At 34.4% G+C, this 17,257-nt stretch overlaps 2 protein-coding genes across 2 annotated transcripts in view; both read right to left on the reverse strand.

Moving 5' to 3' along the window:
- The window catches only part of LOC129742248 (myosin-G heavy chain), a 513,355-nt gene that overhangs the window by 376,731 nt on the left and 119,367 nt on the right, over nucleotides 1-17,257 (reverse strand). Inside the window, exon 4 of the mRNA XM_055734123.1 lies at nucleotides 2,322-3,400. Coding sequence (XP_055590098.1) covers nucleotides 2,322-2,982 — 661 coding nt within the window. The 5' untranslated portion in view covers nucleotides 2,983-3,400. The remainder of the gene's footprint in view (nucleotides 1-2,321; nucleotides 3,401-17,257) is intronic.
- LOC129748978 (uncharacterized) lies at nucleotides 12,755-15,883 on the reverse strand. The gene is made up of 4 exons (XM_055743790.1): nucleotides 15,864-15,883; nucleotides 13,459-13,608; nucleotides 13,260-13,404; nucleotides 12,755-13,137 (listed from the first exon to the last, which is right to left on the reverse strand). The coding sequence occupies exons 2-4, from the start codon at nucleotides 13,545-13,547 to the stop codon at nucleotides 12,850-12,852; spliced, it is 522 nt and encodes a 173-aa protein (XP_055599765.1). The 5' UTR covers nucleotides 13,548-13,608; nucleotides 15,864-15,883; the 3' UTR covers nucleotides 12,755-12,849.

Consider the following 17,257-nt stretch of genomic DNA (forward strand, 5'->3'; position numbering starts at 1 on the left):
ACATACATCTCACATGAATCCTTTTCATTTACATTTCTTTGATTCGGATGCTTTGAATATTGCCGAATGATATCAGGTATCAGCTTCCCGTTGCAAATTCGATTTTTTCAGCACTCAACGTTACCATCAAACTTGGCAAACCTTATGCTAAAAAGAATCCACTCTTTATAACTTGTTCCATAAATAACATACGTTGATTATATCTATGTTTCATTTATTGTATACCATTTAGTTGATTGACTCCGCTTTGCTCGAAATCAAATCAAAAATTTCTCATTTATTGGAATTTATTGCATATGAAACTTTATGGAAGAAGAATTTTGAATATCGGGACAATTTTTGGAGTGTTTGCTCAATATTCTGCCTAGCGCAGCACTTTTAGCTCCCGAGTAGCTTTTGATGGTATATTTTTTAGAACTGAAGAAATAAAAACATTAGAGATGATTTTTTTCAAACCATTTTCAAGCAGCTTCACTTTCCTCACATTTGGAAGCAGTAGTTATTTTTATCCATATTTTCATCAAAATGATGTCCAAAAAAAAGGTTCGCCCTTTTTTTAGCAAAAAATGCTAGTTAAATCAAGAAGTCTTGATTTATTGGGTTATTATTCAAAGAAATTTAATTTGGTTTTGAAAGGAGAAAAGATATGATTAAATTTTTTGTTATTCAACCGAATTAAAGCATTTTTATCTTCTTTTTTATCCTTAAATACATACCTGCCAATTTAAACCATTGTTGTCTGATTTAAAATTTTCCTGAACAGTGTTGAAGGTGATTTGCGATTCTGTTTAAGATTATGTGATATTTTCAAGATTCAATAAGATTTAATGCAGGTTTGCAGGTTTTTAAAAAATTAAATACATAAAAAAGAACTAATCTTTCAAAACTACGATGATTTCATGAGTTCATTCTTTTTTCTGGAAATTTTCATGTAAATTTACCTCAACATTTAAAAATTTTAATTATCCGTTCAGATTTATCACTCGGGATACCCTATCTGACTATTTTAGAGAAAAATTGGAATATGTTTCATGACTTAAAGGCGCATTGCCACTTGTTTCACCGTGTGAAATGAAAGGAGTTAATATTATTTTCAACACTTTTAGGTCATAACAAAAACTTATCAAAAAAAAATTCAGCTTCTGCTATTAATAAAATTATGCTTCTGGAATATCAATCACAAAAAAATATGTCAACAAAAAATCGGATCTAAAGTCTCACCTACGTAACCAAAATATGTTAAACAAAAACACACATTTATGTTAAGTACGTACTTGAATTCTGTGTAAACATACAGGGAACCTGTAAACAGTTTTTTGGTGAACGATTTAAAAAAAAAGTTAAGTTTTTTTAGTCAGATTGTTTATTTGGGCCCAACCATTTATAAATTTAGAAATCATGTATACATTTTTTGTAAATGTTGAACGTTTGCACTTCTTTGCATTCGGCCTTCAAATGAACATCAATCTCATATAATCCATTTTAAAGTACAGGCTTTTGTTCAGTTCATGTGTCTGTTCATTTGCAACGGATTTTTTGGTTGTTCTATAAATTTAATGGCGCATGATACAACTTCTGTGAAGCACATTTGTACATGTTTGAAAAATATTTCTAGCGTTTTGGATTATAAACCAAGTCTTTCCACTTTTCTTTTTTCAAAAGTCCGCAAAGAGTCATACCATTATTTCATACGCATCAGTACTAAATTCATATTATTTAGACAACAATTCCTTCTTGAAATAACACAAATTGAAGTTTTAATTTTTTCAAATCGTTTGAATGGTTTTGATTTGATCGGCAAAATATTAATCTGGGTCACATCTGGGCGTCATTCATTACTACATATGTGCTGTACAAATGATCTAGGAATCAAGAAGAAAAAACACATCTAGGCTTCATGTGGTCACCACATGCATCGAAATTATGCTTGGTTGAGAAATGCGCGCCCAAATATTCCCACTAAACAGTATGCTATGCCATAGTTACTAACCTCCTACGACGTTTGCTTGCGACGCCTGGACCATAGAGACGAAAAATAAACTGCCCGGCCGGCGCCCAAAGTAAAGAAAATCTCTTAAAAATTGAAGGCCATGACTTTCATTTGATTCAATTTATTACAAATTTAATGATAACGGACAATTGATGCGACTTTTTGTTGTTTTTATTCGATATAAACCGATTCGCATGCCCACAGAATATTCTAAAAATAATTTCATTTGAATCGGTTGGGTCATTTCGGAGGAGTAGTACTACAAACACCGTTACAAGAGAATTTTATATAATAGATGTTTGATACATAAAACAATGTTTAGTAACCCTACCTGGTCCTTTTCGCAGCGCCAGGCCTTTACTGCCGTCGCTCCTTCTCCTAGCCTCTTCATCCGCTACGATTGACTTCCCGTTGACAATCCGCCTCAGAATCGTACCCACAACGATGGGGACATTTGTTGGCACAGCAATTTTACCATTGTCGTCGTAATCTCGCGCGCAGCCTTCGTCTTCTTTCAATTGTCGATGCTGTGGTTGCTCCCTTCGGTTGTTGTTGCTGCTCCAGATCGCACTGTCGGTGTCTTCCTTCCCGGGAGTCCTCTGACCACCAGCCCCACTTTCTCCACTGGAACCGGGACTTCCACAGCCGGCAGCACTTGTTGGCACCCCGCTACTCCCACTACCGGATCTGGTCTGTCGAAATTTCATCTCATTATTCGTCAGCACCCCACCAAAACCTGCGACTTCGATGCTTTTGTTGTCTACGTTGTTGCTGTTAACTTTGTTGCTGCTGCTACTCTTGTCATTGGTGGGGAAAATGTTGCGCCTCAATCTCTCGATGTCGATTTCTTTCAGATCGATGATTCGGTTAAATTCATCATATGATCGCAACACCCCGCAACCTTCCGGCTGAAGTTTCGTCTTATGTGGCTGATTTTGGTCGCTGGCCTGTTCGTATGTTTGGTCTGGCAGCAACATGTCACCACATGTCATGCCCTTCACCTTGCACCGACCGCGTTCGGTGATATCCGCCAACTGGTTTTGGTGATTTTTCGCGCGGGAAACCGCATATGACGGACTCTCGAAAACGGGAAGGCGGGAAAGAGGTAACGATTTACCCGTTGGGACAATTTAACCAATTTTCGAGAGAAAAAATGTCATTTGGAATCCGGAGCCTTTTGTTTGCTCTGTTTTGATGATTGCCTCTTTTGCAGGATGTCACCAGTTATTGTTCAGAGCGATCATCGTACGCCACTTGCTTGAACGTTGTTGAGTTCGACAATCGTGGCGTTCAACTTTTTCCAGCAAGGGAGCTCGAAGCATAATTGATAGCTTTTATTTGATTGTCGTTGTTTATGGTATTACCGGGAGAGTTTAGCATGTTGTGGAAACGATTTCCGCAAAGCTACATCTGCAATCAAAAAGAAAAAAAAACCCTTGATTATAAAACTAAAGCTGCAATTATTTTTACACTTTCATAAATATTGGACACATCAAGATTTAAGTATGAGTTTTCACCATTTAATTCGAAACTTAAGCACCCACTGCTGTGAATATTATTTTAAAAAATCAATAGGTACTAGCAAGTAATTAATCTCAAAAGCGTTTAAATGTCTTTCTTAATCATTTTGAACATGAAACAAGAATCAATTGTAAGTTCAAAGGCCTTTCGTTATTAAGAGCGTTTGCTCAGGTGTTAATTATGCTCAACCAGTGCAAGAACAAAGAAACCTTAACGAATTTCAAAATTGAAATCTGAGTATTTCAAGTTACATTTCATTTTTAAATAGATTATACAGTGAGCATTCTTTATAAGCAACCTTTACACAAGCAACATTCCACTGAAGCAACCTCTGCATTAGCAACTTTTTTTATTCCAAAATTTCTGTACAAGCAACCATGGTTTTATTTTTCAATTTAATTTTCCTTCTTCCGTAAAAATGGAGAAGATAGGCAGAGTATCAATTTCTTTGAAAACAAAATTATTATTTTAAATGAACTCCAAGATGGAAGACACCGACAGAGATCTGCAGCAGCTACAACATCCATAAGTCGACTTTAATGAGGATAAAAAATAACAAAGAAAACTTGGAAGAATTCGCCTCAAAAACGTATGTTAATAAAAAAAATCAAGCGAATGAAGCCATTAAAAAATCCTGATCTTGATGATAAACTATACGCATGGTTTTTACTACGGAGACAAGCAAACGAATTGATTTCAAACGAGATGCTCAAAGTTAAAGCACTTGATTTAAAAAGGTCACTCAATGGACACGAAGAATTTTCAGCCTGGATTGATAAATTCAAAAATCGTCACGGCATAAGACTTTGACGGTTTCCGGTGAAAAACTTTCCTGCAATGCTGAGAGTGCTGCTACATTTACAAGCGATTTCAAAAAGATTATTGACGAAAATGGGTTTTTACCGGAACAGATCTACAATTGTTACGAAACCGGTCTGGTTTACAAAGGTTTGCACAAGAAAACAAACGCTACCGTTTTCGAAAAAACTGTTGCAGGACGGAAATCCATGAAGGAAAGGGTCACCATTATGCTTTGTGTAAATGCAACTGGGACGCATAAACTCTATTTGATGATGATTGGAAAATCTAAAAATCCTCGGTGTTTCAAACATGTAAATTTACCACTGTATTACAAATCATCCAAAAATGCTTGGCAAACTTCTACTCTTTTTAAGGAGTGGTACAACGCTTTGTTCATCTCTGAAGTTTTTCGTCACTTATAAGCTAAATGCTTACCAGTAAAAGCAATTTTATTGGTCGATAATGCCACCTGTCATGGGACAGCAAACACTTTTTCCCATGATGAAAACTTTAAGGTTATTTTTTTTCCACCCAACAATACACCCTTGTTGCAACCACTTGACCAAAATTTCATAAAATCCCTTAAGCAACGGTATCGAAAGCACCTTCTGTCAACACTCTTGGCGTTATGTGTAAACGGCAATAACGACATGGTCTCAGCTCTTAAAAACATTAATTTAAAAGACGTGGCATTTTTGATAGTTAAAGCCTGGAATGATGTCTGACTGATTTTTCTTAAAATTTATACTCCTTTTTTCTATATAAGCAACTTTTTCTACATAAGTAGCTTTTTTGAAAAAAATGGTTCAGATTAGTTGCTTGTATAGAATGTTCACTGTATATTAAAAGAATAAAATGCTCAAATTTCGATTTTTCTAACGAACAGAAATTAAAACATATTTTTTTTGAAATTAAGATCTGTCTGTCTGTCTGTCTGTCTGTTTTTTAAAACCAAATCAAATGAAAATGAATTGAAAAACCTATGTGAAAAGATTCGAAACTCCAGCTGAATTTCGGTTGTTTCTGAATAATGTAGAAAACTGATTAAAAATTAAAATTTGAATAATTTTTGATAATATAATTAATTTTTGGAAGCAGTAGCAAAGCACACCGGTTTAGCTATTATTTTAAAAAACAACTGAAAGCAAGAGCTACTAAAAAAACATTTTTGATTCTAGATTTGTTTATTTTAATACTTTGATGGGCACAGACACGTTAGAAATTTAACGTTGGTTTTAAAAAACGATTTGTTCAAATTTTATAATGAGCCTTGAAAAAATTCCCGCAGCAGGATGCTCTTCCGCCTTTCCTTTTGCTTATGTAAATACTCTTTCTGTAAGAATCCAGTCCTAAGCCTTTAATTAATCGATCGTTATCGCAACGAATTTGTTCCGCTGCGCTCGATTGCTGGCTATGAAGTGTCTCAATCTTAAGCCGTAGATCTCGAAAGATACGAATGACAAAACATAATGATCAAACATAGATGTGTTAATGGGCAGATTATTAGGTTAGAATGTCGTATTTCACAGGACTCGCCACGGGAGCTCAAAACTCTAAACTAGGTGGACGGAAATCAGATGGCTTTATGAAGGAAAAATTAGTAAACAAATTGGTAATCTGCATAGAAGCTGTGCTCAACATGTGAATAAACTCATTTATTACGAAATTCGTGTCCCGGACAAATAACCGTTCTCCATTTCAGTCTCAATCTCAATATCAGATACTCGAAACGAAATTTGTAGAAGTGTTGTTCAGGTTAATCTACAATGGTCTCAGACATGAAAGTTTTAGCTACGTTCATCTTTAGTTTTTAGGTTGAATCACTAAATTATTAAAACCAAAGCAAATGATTATACTGAAAAAAATTATGCACATAATCACAAAACAGTACAAATCCAACGAAATTGAGTTATTTCCTCAAACGAAACAAGCCCTTTTCTAAAATTCCATTTGTTTTGCCGAAAGAAAAATTAGCCAATTTGATTGTAAATCCTACCAAACTGGACCAGACAAATGGTGTATCGAAACGAGCGCAAGTCAAAAATTAAATTCAATTGGCCCCAAGAGTCTACACAGCTATCATAAAGTATAAATAGTTTTCATCGAACAAGTTCAACGAAGTGTGACTGCCAGCCAGAAACTAAATAGATTCATCACGCTTGAATGTTCTACAAGAAGTCCACCGGCAGGCCTCAAGTAGGTTTGTCTAGAGCTCCTAAGACCCTACCCGATGCTGATTTACTATGTATTTATTCGGAATTTTGTGTGAATTGGTCAGTCCCTCCTATCTCGGGTGACTTAATCGGGTTCGTTTGTTTTTCTAGGTGGGAACCTTCTTTGGAACAGTTTACTTTCTAGCTTAAAATACTTTCTTGGCTAGGATTGTACTGATAGTTTTTCTAATATAAAAACCAAATAAACTAATCTACTCTTAAGATAGAAGCAGACAAAAAAATATTATGATTTTAAGGGCAAAATGGCAACAAATGTGTCGATGTTTTTGGAACTTGAAAAAAAACAAAGACTTGGATTAAATAACCAAAAACCTATGCTTAAAAAAGTACCTTGTCGTCAAAAACCTCATTTTATACAGACAGTATAAGGCACAGTAGTTTCTCGATTTTATCACGGTCAAAATAAATTTCACCGTGAATATGGCGAAAGCGTGAATTTGGCGAAACTAAAAATTAAAGTGGACAAATGTATTTTTTGTCTTTAATCGATAATGTATACCCGAGCAGACTTTTATGGCAAAATTATAGCAAATTTTGCTATCACGCCCTGAGAGCCGAATTTGCTTTCATTTTGCTTGACATAAGGTGGTACACAGCAAAAATGAGAGCAAAGATTTTCATACTTGGTTAGCAAAGTGATGCCTAATTTTGCTAAAACTGAGAGCCTAACTACACCTCATTTTCCGATAGCTTGGAGAGCAAAATGATGTCAATATAAGGCATCAAACTATATGATACAATAGCAAAATTTGCCGTTAATATGCTCTCAAAATTTTCGAAAAGGCGGTGCTCGTCGTGTATCAAAATTTTGTTTTCATATTTGATGTGTACCACCTTTTGTCCGACAAATTTGGCCATCAGGACGTGATAGCATATTTTGTCCTGATTTTGTCGTAAAATTTTGCTTTATGTGCAATTCACGGGCAAAAAATTGAAAGAAAACACTTTGTGCTTTACTAAATCAACGCCCTTGATAAAATGCACCGATGCAAGAACATTAAAAATTTGCTTAATATTGCATGCATTCAGGCGTTTAACACGCAACGCGAAAAATATATTTTTAGGTTTGAAGAATAAAGTCGTACATCTAATATTGTCTTAACTATAAGCCTATCGAATGTTCATAATAGTTAAGCTTAAACAGCAAACTGAAAATTTCTCAATTTATGCGATGACTGGTGAACAAGAATATTTGAAAAAAAATAGGAAGAAGGAATAAGAACGTTGTTAAAGTCGTTTTTATCAAAAAGCCCGGCTTTGTGAAAACAGTTAACGAAAACGATTCATATCTATCGTTACAATGTGTGAAATAGAACGACTATTTATGTCAAATAGCTAAAAATTTCAAAAGTTTTACATTTATCAGTAATCCAGGAAGCTACCACCGAACCCTTATGGAAAATCGTTTTCGATAGTGAACCTTATACGTTCCTCTTCCCTCTCCCAAATTAAATAAAAGCGAATAGTTGAGTTACCGAGATTATGACGGTTCCTCCTTCTACGAACATAGATTACTCGTGAAAATGAAACTTTATAATGCCTTATCAAACAGACCTATGATAAAAACAAAATATCAATAATCCAACTTCTGAATACATTAAGACTATCCTACAGCGTTAAACGCCTGAATGTATACAATAGATTATTCCAAAATTCAGCGCAAAACATTCCGACAGCGTTAGGAACTAAGCAAAAATTTCAATTATCGGATAGTTATAAGTTTGTCCAAAAAAGGTTTGTATAATTTACATGTTTTAATTCGTGTTAAGACTGTAAAAGGTAGCAATTACTAATCATCCTGTTTTAAACAACGAATTTTGTTACCAGGTAGAACCAAAAACGGGAAAACAGGAAAACGGTCAGAAAGAATCATTACTTTAACTTTAGGTTAATAAAAAAAGACCTACTTACGTATAATTAACACGTTCCTTCTTCCGGATATTAGTAGCCGGACAGTTTCTGACGAGAAGTGGTGACAGCTAGTAAGCTTCCACCGTTAAACAATTCTTCCGGCGCCTGATCGCCTTTAACATTCCGCTGTTAACCCCGAGCTAGTAGATTCTCCCGTAACAGGAAAACAAGTGGAACTGGAAATGTGACGATGACGTTCTCAACCAGGGTTTTGATTCGATAGCGCTGTTCGAATTCCCTATTGTTTGGGGGCGGTTAAAAACATACAGTTTCATCTGAATTCAGGAACCTCCGGTTTCGTTTGGGCAACAGAGCATTCCGGTCTTTTTAATTTTCCGCATCACGGCCTACGTCGCACTGCAGCACTTCTTGTGATACCTATCACAGACGGGAAACCAATTGATGAAAAGTTGACTTGAAATCTTTACAAAATATTTACCTTAAATATTATTAGTTGTCTGCTTTGAGCTATTTATTAATTTAACATTTTGAACGAAAATTTATGATTACGCTTATACAGAAGACATGCGCACTGGTTTTGTTTTTAAAATAGTACACGCTCATTTTCATTCAATCATATATGATTTAAAGTAAATAAGTTAAAAGCTGACGATATCAATAAGAAAAAAAAAGAGAAGATTTATTGATTTGAAATAAAAAACAATCATAGATAGTTTTAAGCAAAGTCATGATTATTGAAGTACTAATTTCAATTTAATTTTTATGCCAAATGTATACTACAGTGTAGTGAAATTAAACATAAATTAAAAAATTTTATTTCAGGGAAAAAGCAGATCCAATTGGCTTCCCTGAAATATTGGCGACAAGGCTTACTTACTTACCGTCACGTTTTTTTCAAATATACGGTAATTTATATTTATTTTAATAATCTTTTGATTAGTTGGTTTTATTCAAATTTTCGGGAAATAGACATTAAATTTTGTGTGCATTTGAATAGTGTTTGAACTCTAAAATTGAAAAAAAATTACGAGATTTAAGTATCGAGTAGTGTAGAAAAAATATTCAGATAATTATATATTTATTTATTTCTACGTTTCCTTTAAAATATGTGCAATCAATATTTCAAAAAAAGGGCATTTTTCCGTTATTTATGGATGCCGCCTAGGAGTTTGATCATTTGAATTCAAAAATTGGCAAAAAATCGGGTCTAACCATAATCTTTAAATTTAGATTTGACTAACAGGTTCTTGGTTTGATTCCCAACCATGCAGAAGAATTGTAGTCATTAAATATGTGTGTAGCTCAATGATACTTAGTTTTGTTATCAATTCCTATTTTCACGCAAAAATCAACATTCTGTAACAAGTGCTATAAATAATTTGATTTAAGATGTTGTTAAAATTAAGTTTGTTCCGATAATGCCTAATTTTACTTTTGGGTTAGTAATACAGCAAATTATGCTATTACTTTGGTATCGGGTTTATTTTTTGTAATAAAAAAATGATACCTCCTTTATGCCTTATTTTGCAATCACACTAAATTCTATACTACATTTTGCTAAATGCTTGCTGTTGATACCTAGATGTGGTCTCAGCTTTCTGTCAAATAAATAAATATGAAAGCTTATTTACGCCCAAATTTGCTCTCATACAAAATTTAACAGCAAAAGAACCTATCGGTTTGCTGTTAACACCTTATTATGGTCTCAGTTTGCTGTCAATTTGGGCATCAAATTCTGCTCGGGCCCGAGCAGACTTTTATGGCAAAATTATAGCAAATTTTGCTATCACGCCCTGAGAGCCAAATTTGCTCTCATTTTGCTTGACATAAGGTGGTACACAGCAAAAATGAGAGCTCAAATTTCAATATATGGTTAGCAAAGTGATGCCTAATTTTGCTAAAAATGAGAGCCTTATTACACCTCGATTTCCGAGAGCTTGGAGACCAAAATAATGCCAAAATAAGACATCAATTAAAATTGAATAAGAGCAAAATTTGACATCAATAAGCTCTCAAAACTTTTGAAAAACGGCAGCAGAACGAGGTATAGTTAAGGTTTCAATAAAAGCAATATTTGGCGTTACTTTGCTTAGTAGGAAAATTTTGCTCTCATTTTTGTTGTTTACTACCTTATGGAAAGAAAAATGCAAGCATATTTGAATTTCAAAGCGTGATAGCCAAAATATTTTGTAAAAGCTATCATAAACAGAGTCGCCTTTAGATATGCAATGTGTAAATATTCGCTCATTGCTCATAAAAGGGCAGGGATTGAATTGGCCAATTTCCGGATGCGATCCAGATCATCGACGAATTGCACTCTAACAGGTGTTGTACGAGTCGTCTCTATTGCATTTGGTGTTGGTCGACACAAGTATCCTAGAAAAAATATAATTATCAATCAAGATGGAATCACAAAAAAGCTGTTAAGTTTTTGAGTTTTTGAAACAGGAAAATATGTAGATGAAGTTAAAATACCACAATTTTCAACTTTATATCAAAACCCCAACTTGAACATTCAGCCACTAACAACGAATAATTATCTTGAACGAATTCAGTGAAATGTTGAACCTAAATATGCAATCAAAACGAATATTGTGCCTGAATAAATCTCTATTTTAATTGTCGATTTGCGGTAAAATTTTCTCAGCACCCTAACAAATTAACTTCTGAATTCATGCCATATAAGCTATACAACTCCGCAACAAGATAAGAATTGCATTGGAAAAGGGCTTTCATACAGACAACACATACATAGTAAATGCATGAAAAAATATATATCCCAAAAAAAAACCTTTGCCTATTGAAAGGCGATTTTAAAATTGCTTTATATATGAATTTACAAAATTTGTTCTTGAGAAGCACCCGCACAAGCAGCAACTATAATTTCAAATATTTCGGCTAAATTTTAATGTTCCAATGCTTTCATTGAAAATTTTAATGCAGTTTTGTTAAAAAAAGGGAAATTCAAAATCAGAATAAAAAATGTTCTGAACAATAAATTAGTGTTTAGAATTTAATTTCAAAATTTCAGAAAATTTTCGAAACTTTTGTTAACAAGTATCATAGATTCTTTCGAAAAAGTAAAAGTGCATGCACATCAATTTGGTTTCTGGTATATGTATTCAATTTGTTCTAAAAAGTTGAGGGCTTGATTTGATAGTTATTCGAACAACAACAATTTGAACACAGTTCAAAAACTAAGAAAATTTAAAAAAATAATAGTCTAACTGACCCTTGGAAATTGCTATCAGTGACGTCTTGATCTTTGTCGGGTCTTCTAACAAAGTCTTAAAACACACTAAAACTGGCACCAAGCAATCTCGAAAGATGATAATGGGATGCCCGGTGCACAAAGCAGTTTGTTAAATTTCCGGAAAACAAACGCATAAAGTTAACATGATCCGACAAAATTTGCTTCAAATTCGCTTCATTGGAATAACCGCCTGAAAGTATACTAAAAAATCAAAACTTTCGTTTAAAGGAACATAATTTGATCAATGAGGTGGAAAGAGAGGTGATGATAAAAAACGTTGCAGAGGTAGTAGTAAAGTTTGTTCTTGGTAAAAATAGTTACCATGACAAAAGTGATGTCAATACTGACAATTTTCGTGACGCATTTTGCATAGGATAAATTAAGTTTCTTGACAACGACGCGTCACTTGCACGTTTCTTGCACCACCTTGCAGTGTATACATGTTGGAATTTGAAAACGGTAAGCGCCTTCATGAAGAGGACAAGAAAACAAAATTAGTTGAAATCGGATTGCCTAAATTATTTGCACAAAAGCGTTTAAAATGAACATTTTAAATAGTTTAACATTTTCTATTCTTTTAAAGGCGTTTATGTATTAATTTACACAATGTATATCAATGTAAAATTGGTAAATGTACAACAATAAAATAACAATCTACAGGTCAATAAAAGGCAATTTACTGAAATTTTTAATACTTTTTTGTAACTGAAATATGTAAACCAATTGTAAATCTTCGTTTACACAAATAAAATATAACCTGAGTGTAAAATGGTTTAAGAAATTTAAGCACACTCAATTTGAAATCGATGAATTTTTCAATTTCAACATTTACCGGTTCGATGTTTTTACAATTACAAGAACATATTTTGTTCAGCTTATTCCGCATTTTAAAACGCCTTTGTGTAGACAATTTTAATGTATAGCAAATTTTGTTTTTTTTTTGCATAATCTGTTTCTTACAATTCATCAATTTTTGAAAGGTTTTTGATGAATATTTATTTTTTTCACATTATTCTAAAAGTTCAGTTTAATTCTTCCAAAATTGTTAAACAGTTTCTTAAAACTTTACAACACAGGTCCAACGTTAATCTTCCGTAACACAATGTCTCTGATTTATAGTTAAATTAAAAATAAACTTACCGTGCGAGTAAGCCCTCAGCATGATACAGAAAGCGCCCTCATAGGATTGCCTTTCTTGGTCGATCTTCTCCAAGCAGGACTATGCGATTTTTTGAATGCGGAAAAAAGCAGAATGTGGAGTTCGGTGCACGAAGCCGAGATAATATATACTGAGAATGTAGAGGCCCATCACAGATTTCGGCATTATCGACGATCAAGGACCGCTCCCACATTTCACGCAGATCAGTTTTGACGTCCATCGGCATCGCATCGACGGGTACAACTGGGGCTTCAACTGGACCATCCGGCAATTTAAAAAGTTCTGCGGAAACAATTGTGTTCAGCCGCTGGGAAAGGATTAAAAACAATAATTACCAAGACTGCATCGAAGCTCATACTGGCTCCCGATTGAATTACCTACACTAGGTGATATATTATACGGAACCTATTCGGAAACATTCGGACTAACCTGCGGGTAATGAAAACTTCCAACTTTTTTCATGTGTTTTTCATCCAGTCGCCTCTCTCGCGGCAAAGCGACGATTCCGGGATACCTATTAATCAGGATACATGAAGATGTGCTGTTGCACCACCGGATGAAGGAATATGTTGACCTGGAACATGAGAAAAATTACTCGGAAATTCGGTGCACGAAGCACGGTACTTACCAATAACTCGATAGACATCCAGTACCGACTGAATTCTCGCAAGCCACCGTCCTCGGACGAAAACGATACGGCTTGTTGGCAGGACACATTTCTGGTCGAAATTGGTGGGCAAACGCTAACGCGAAGATATTCCTCGGGACAAACAGATGGCTGACACGAAAATGCATTGTTTATGTTTTGTTTTAACTTTTGCACTGAGGCAAAAACACTGGGCTAAATTACATAGTTATTCTTGAAAACTATATGAGGTGCAATTGACAATGGGTGATGGCATCGAAAAGTAACTTTATTCAATCTCTCCTTATTCTATCTCTCCTTAAGAAAGACCCGTAAGATCTATTTGAAGTTGGATAAAATTTTAGCTAAATCCCACTTGCACTAATGCAAAACCATCACCCAAATTCGGCAGCGCTTCCATCGCCTATTTTCGGACGACACGTTTACTGTTCAAATATACGATAATCATCAATCCATTAATCAAACCCGAGCAGACTTTTATGGCAAAATTATAGCAAATTTTGCTATCACGCCCTGAGAGCCGAATTAGCTCTCATTTTGCTTGACATAAGGTGGTACACAGCAAAAATGAGAGCAAAGATTTTCATACTTGGTTAGCAAAGTGATGCCTTATTTTGCTAAAACTGAGAGCCGAACTACACCTCATTTTCCGAGAGCTTGGAGAGCACAATGATGCCAATATAAGGCATCACATAATTTTGCCTGACATCAAAATTTGGCATTATTTTGCTTTCAAAATTTTAACAAAACTACAGCAAAATGAGGTATAATTTTGTTATCCCTGTTTAAAAATTGCATTTTATTTTTGCTATGTTCTACCTTAAGTCAACCGAAATGAGAACGAACTTGCTGATCAAGGCGTGATAGCAAAACTCAATCTTACAATTTTTTTTCGAGTCACCAGAGTCGCCTTCAGTTATGCAACGTGTGAGCAATTTATAGCGTATATCGTCTTCTCAAATGCAACGAAAAAAAAACATCGCAATGCATTATAAATATCGCTGCACTTATGTTAGCATAAGTTGAGGCTATTTACATTTCGTTGAAGCTAATGTCAAAACTTGCTCAGTTAATTTGAAGTTGAGGAAATTAGAAAAAAAAAGTTGTGTTCGAGCTATCAGTTTTGCAATTGCGTTTCGTAAACGTTTTGAGCTTTCCTAAAACAGCATAGCCAAATGTCAAATATTCAACATCGCGATAGAATTTAGTTTCAAATTATATTGTTTGCTTCATTTACGAATAATTTTTCAAATTTAAGCGTATATTAAAGTATTCAGATGAAAAGAAAGTTAAAAAATTGTACTGATCTACTAGTTTCAGTAAAAAAGAAATCAAGTGCTAAGCATACATTCTGGCGTTTAGGATCTAGGCAGTTACGTTATATTTTTAAGCGATTTTTTCCGGGAATTTAAAACCATATTTATGTCATAAATATAACGAAACCGATGATTTATGCCCTTGTACCCTTTTGGTATAATTTATTCTGATTATCAATAAATAACTATTTAAATAAAATCCAATTTTGAAAAATTCAGGTTTGTTACAAATTCCATTTTTTTTTAATTCAAAAAATATATTTATACTTAATTTTGATTAAACATAATGAATTCAAACTAAAATATTGTCATTTAAAATCGCTTAATTCATGTATAATAACGGAACCGAATGTTTTATCTAATGAACCATAAGATCACGACATTAAATTGCAAGATGGTCATAGTAATATGCATACATTGAGGCGTTAATTAAAATTGATAACAAATTTATGGAAAAAGTAAATTTTGGGAAAATCACTCTCATTATTACATATTTAGATCTTTTATGTAATTTTTAGTCCCATCTAATCACAAACATTGTCCTGCACTAAATTATCAACTTTTGTAAAAATTGGCAAAATCGTGTAAAAATAAACTAAAAAGTTCACAAAATTACATCTTACTTTGATGAGCGATAACTTTCATAAGGCTCAAAATAACGGCTTCAAATCCATTCAGTAAGAAATTGTTTCAAGCATACAATTCCATAATGTTTCTATTCAGATTGCTCGCTTTTAATGAATACGTGCTGGTTGTACCAGTGATTGCCAGTAAAGTAATCAACTGAAAATAAGAGAGGCACTGAAGTTCAGAATTATGCTACCGAGCAAACTATTATGACATAATTATAAAACAATAATTCAAAACAAGTGCATTCAACCCAGTTGATTCATCATTATTCATTAAAAGAAAAGCTTTGCATCTTTCCAAAGGGGCCAAACGTACACAGAAATTAGATTTCCGACGGACTCAAACTCAACTGCAGCAGTAGAAAAATCGAAAATTCGACTAACCCGGATTGTTAATTTGCTAATTCTTAATGGATTAGTTACAAAAAAAAATCTTACTTACGATTTTCCTTGGAGCTGTTTACGTTTGCAGCCTTTATAAGCACCCCTAGACAGGAAGCAGGAAGAGGAAGTCAGGCGGAATTGTAGAAACGACACGTCGTATGCCTTTTGAAGCGAGGCCAACATCTTTCCAGGGACAGTTTCGAAGCGTCTCTAATCCATCCTGAAACTGTTGATTGGATAGGGTTTATCATCTTAGAAGTGTGAACCTGTAAAATTAAGAAACATTATTATTAACTGTTAATTAACTTACCTCTTTAGATACATTAGCCCTAACTGCGTTCAATTCTTGCCGTTCCGACCAATTGGCATTAAACAGCACAACAGGATTGCATCTACCCAACCACTGGATTCGTCGAGAACGGTTAGCGAATCCGGACAATCGACAGATAAGACCTTAAAAGAAAAAATTAAATCAAAACAAAACTAACCTTACTACAAATAACTGGTTGGAACTTAGTTGGAACGATGTGGGAAGTTCACGGTCTTTTTAAAACAAGAACACCACAGCTCCTTCCTCGGCACACACTCGTTAACAGTTCAGCCCAAAATCAATTGGCCAGACGATTTCTAGGGAACCAGCAAAAGAAACCGATCCGCTTGATGAACATTTTTGGGTTTGTTTTGGTTATGTCGTTTCGTTTGACGTTTGAAAAACGTGGTTGCCAGTATGCTAGATTTTATTTTCTGGTGTGTCGGAGTCCAGAGATGGACTCTACTGTACGAAGGCATATCGAATTCGTCGAGTTCAAAGAGACTAGAAGTCTAGCATAACAGTTCAGAAAGGCGACATTACCATATGAAAAAAAATCAATAATATAATCATCATGAGTACCCGCGCTTGTACTTTGTTTTATAAATTCGATTTCCTATCTCAAACTGGGAGAAACTACATGTTGATATATTCTGATGGGAAGGAAATGTTGTCAATAAACTATTGTCGCGACAAGTTTGTGCCTTGCTTTTCCTAATATTTCAAAATAAAGCTATGAGTTCAATTTTTTAACGCTACGTTTTTTTCACGTTCTGCGAAACAGTGACAATTATGATTATGTCTGTAGTCTATGATTTTAACTTAAAGCACATACATATTCTCGATATCATTATAATGTCAATACCTACTTCATTTTAACTACATGTCGCTCAAGGTGTGTATGTATAATGTTTAAAAAAAAACCTTGATGTCACGTTTATAAGATTAATTTCTACATCCAATTATGCACTGAAAAGTGCACTTGGCAACACTTTAGAAAACGTTAAAACGGGACGCCTACCATTTTGAGGCAAAGAAGGCAAGGGGTAATAAATTTTCTCAGTGGTGGAGGGTGGAGACGGAACGCTCTTTGACAGTCAGTTGTCGCCCTCATGCCTACGATTACGATTGCCTATCAAGAA

This window comes from Uranotaenia lowii, chromosome 2 (genome assembly GCF_029784155.1).
Source record: "Uranotaenia lowii strain MFRU-FL chromosome 2, ASM2978415v1, whole genome shotgun sequence".
Classification (NCBI taxonomy): Eukaryota; Metazoa; Arthropoda; class Insecta; order Diptera; family Culicidae; genus Uranotaenia; species Uranotaenia lowii.

What these genes read in the sequence shown, in the direction of transcription:
- LOC129748978 (XM_055743790.1), bottom strand. Translation starts at nt 13,547, where the DNA reads ATGTGTCCTGCCAACAAGCCGTATCGTTTTCGTCCGAGGACGGTGGCT. An exon ending in GGATGTCTATCGAGTTATTG is followed by an intron (nt 13,405 to 13,458) that starts GTAAGTACCGTG and finishes CTCATGTTCCAG; the next exon opens with GTCAACATATTCCTTCATCC. An exon ending in GAAGTTTTCATTACCCGCAG is followed by an intron (nt 13,138 to 13,259) that starts GTTAGTCCGAAT and finishes ATCCTTTCCCAG; the next exon opens with CGGCTGAACACAATTGTTTC.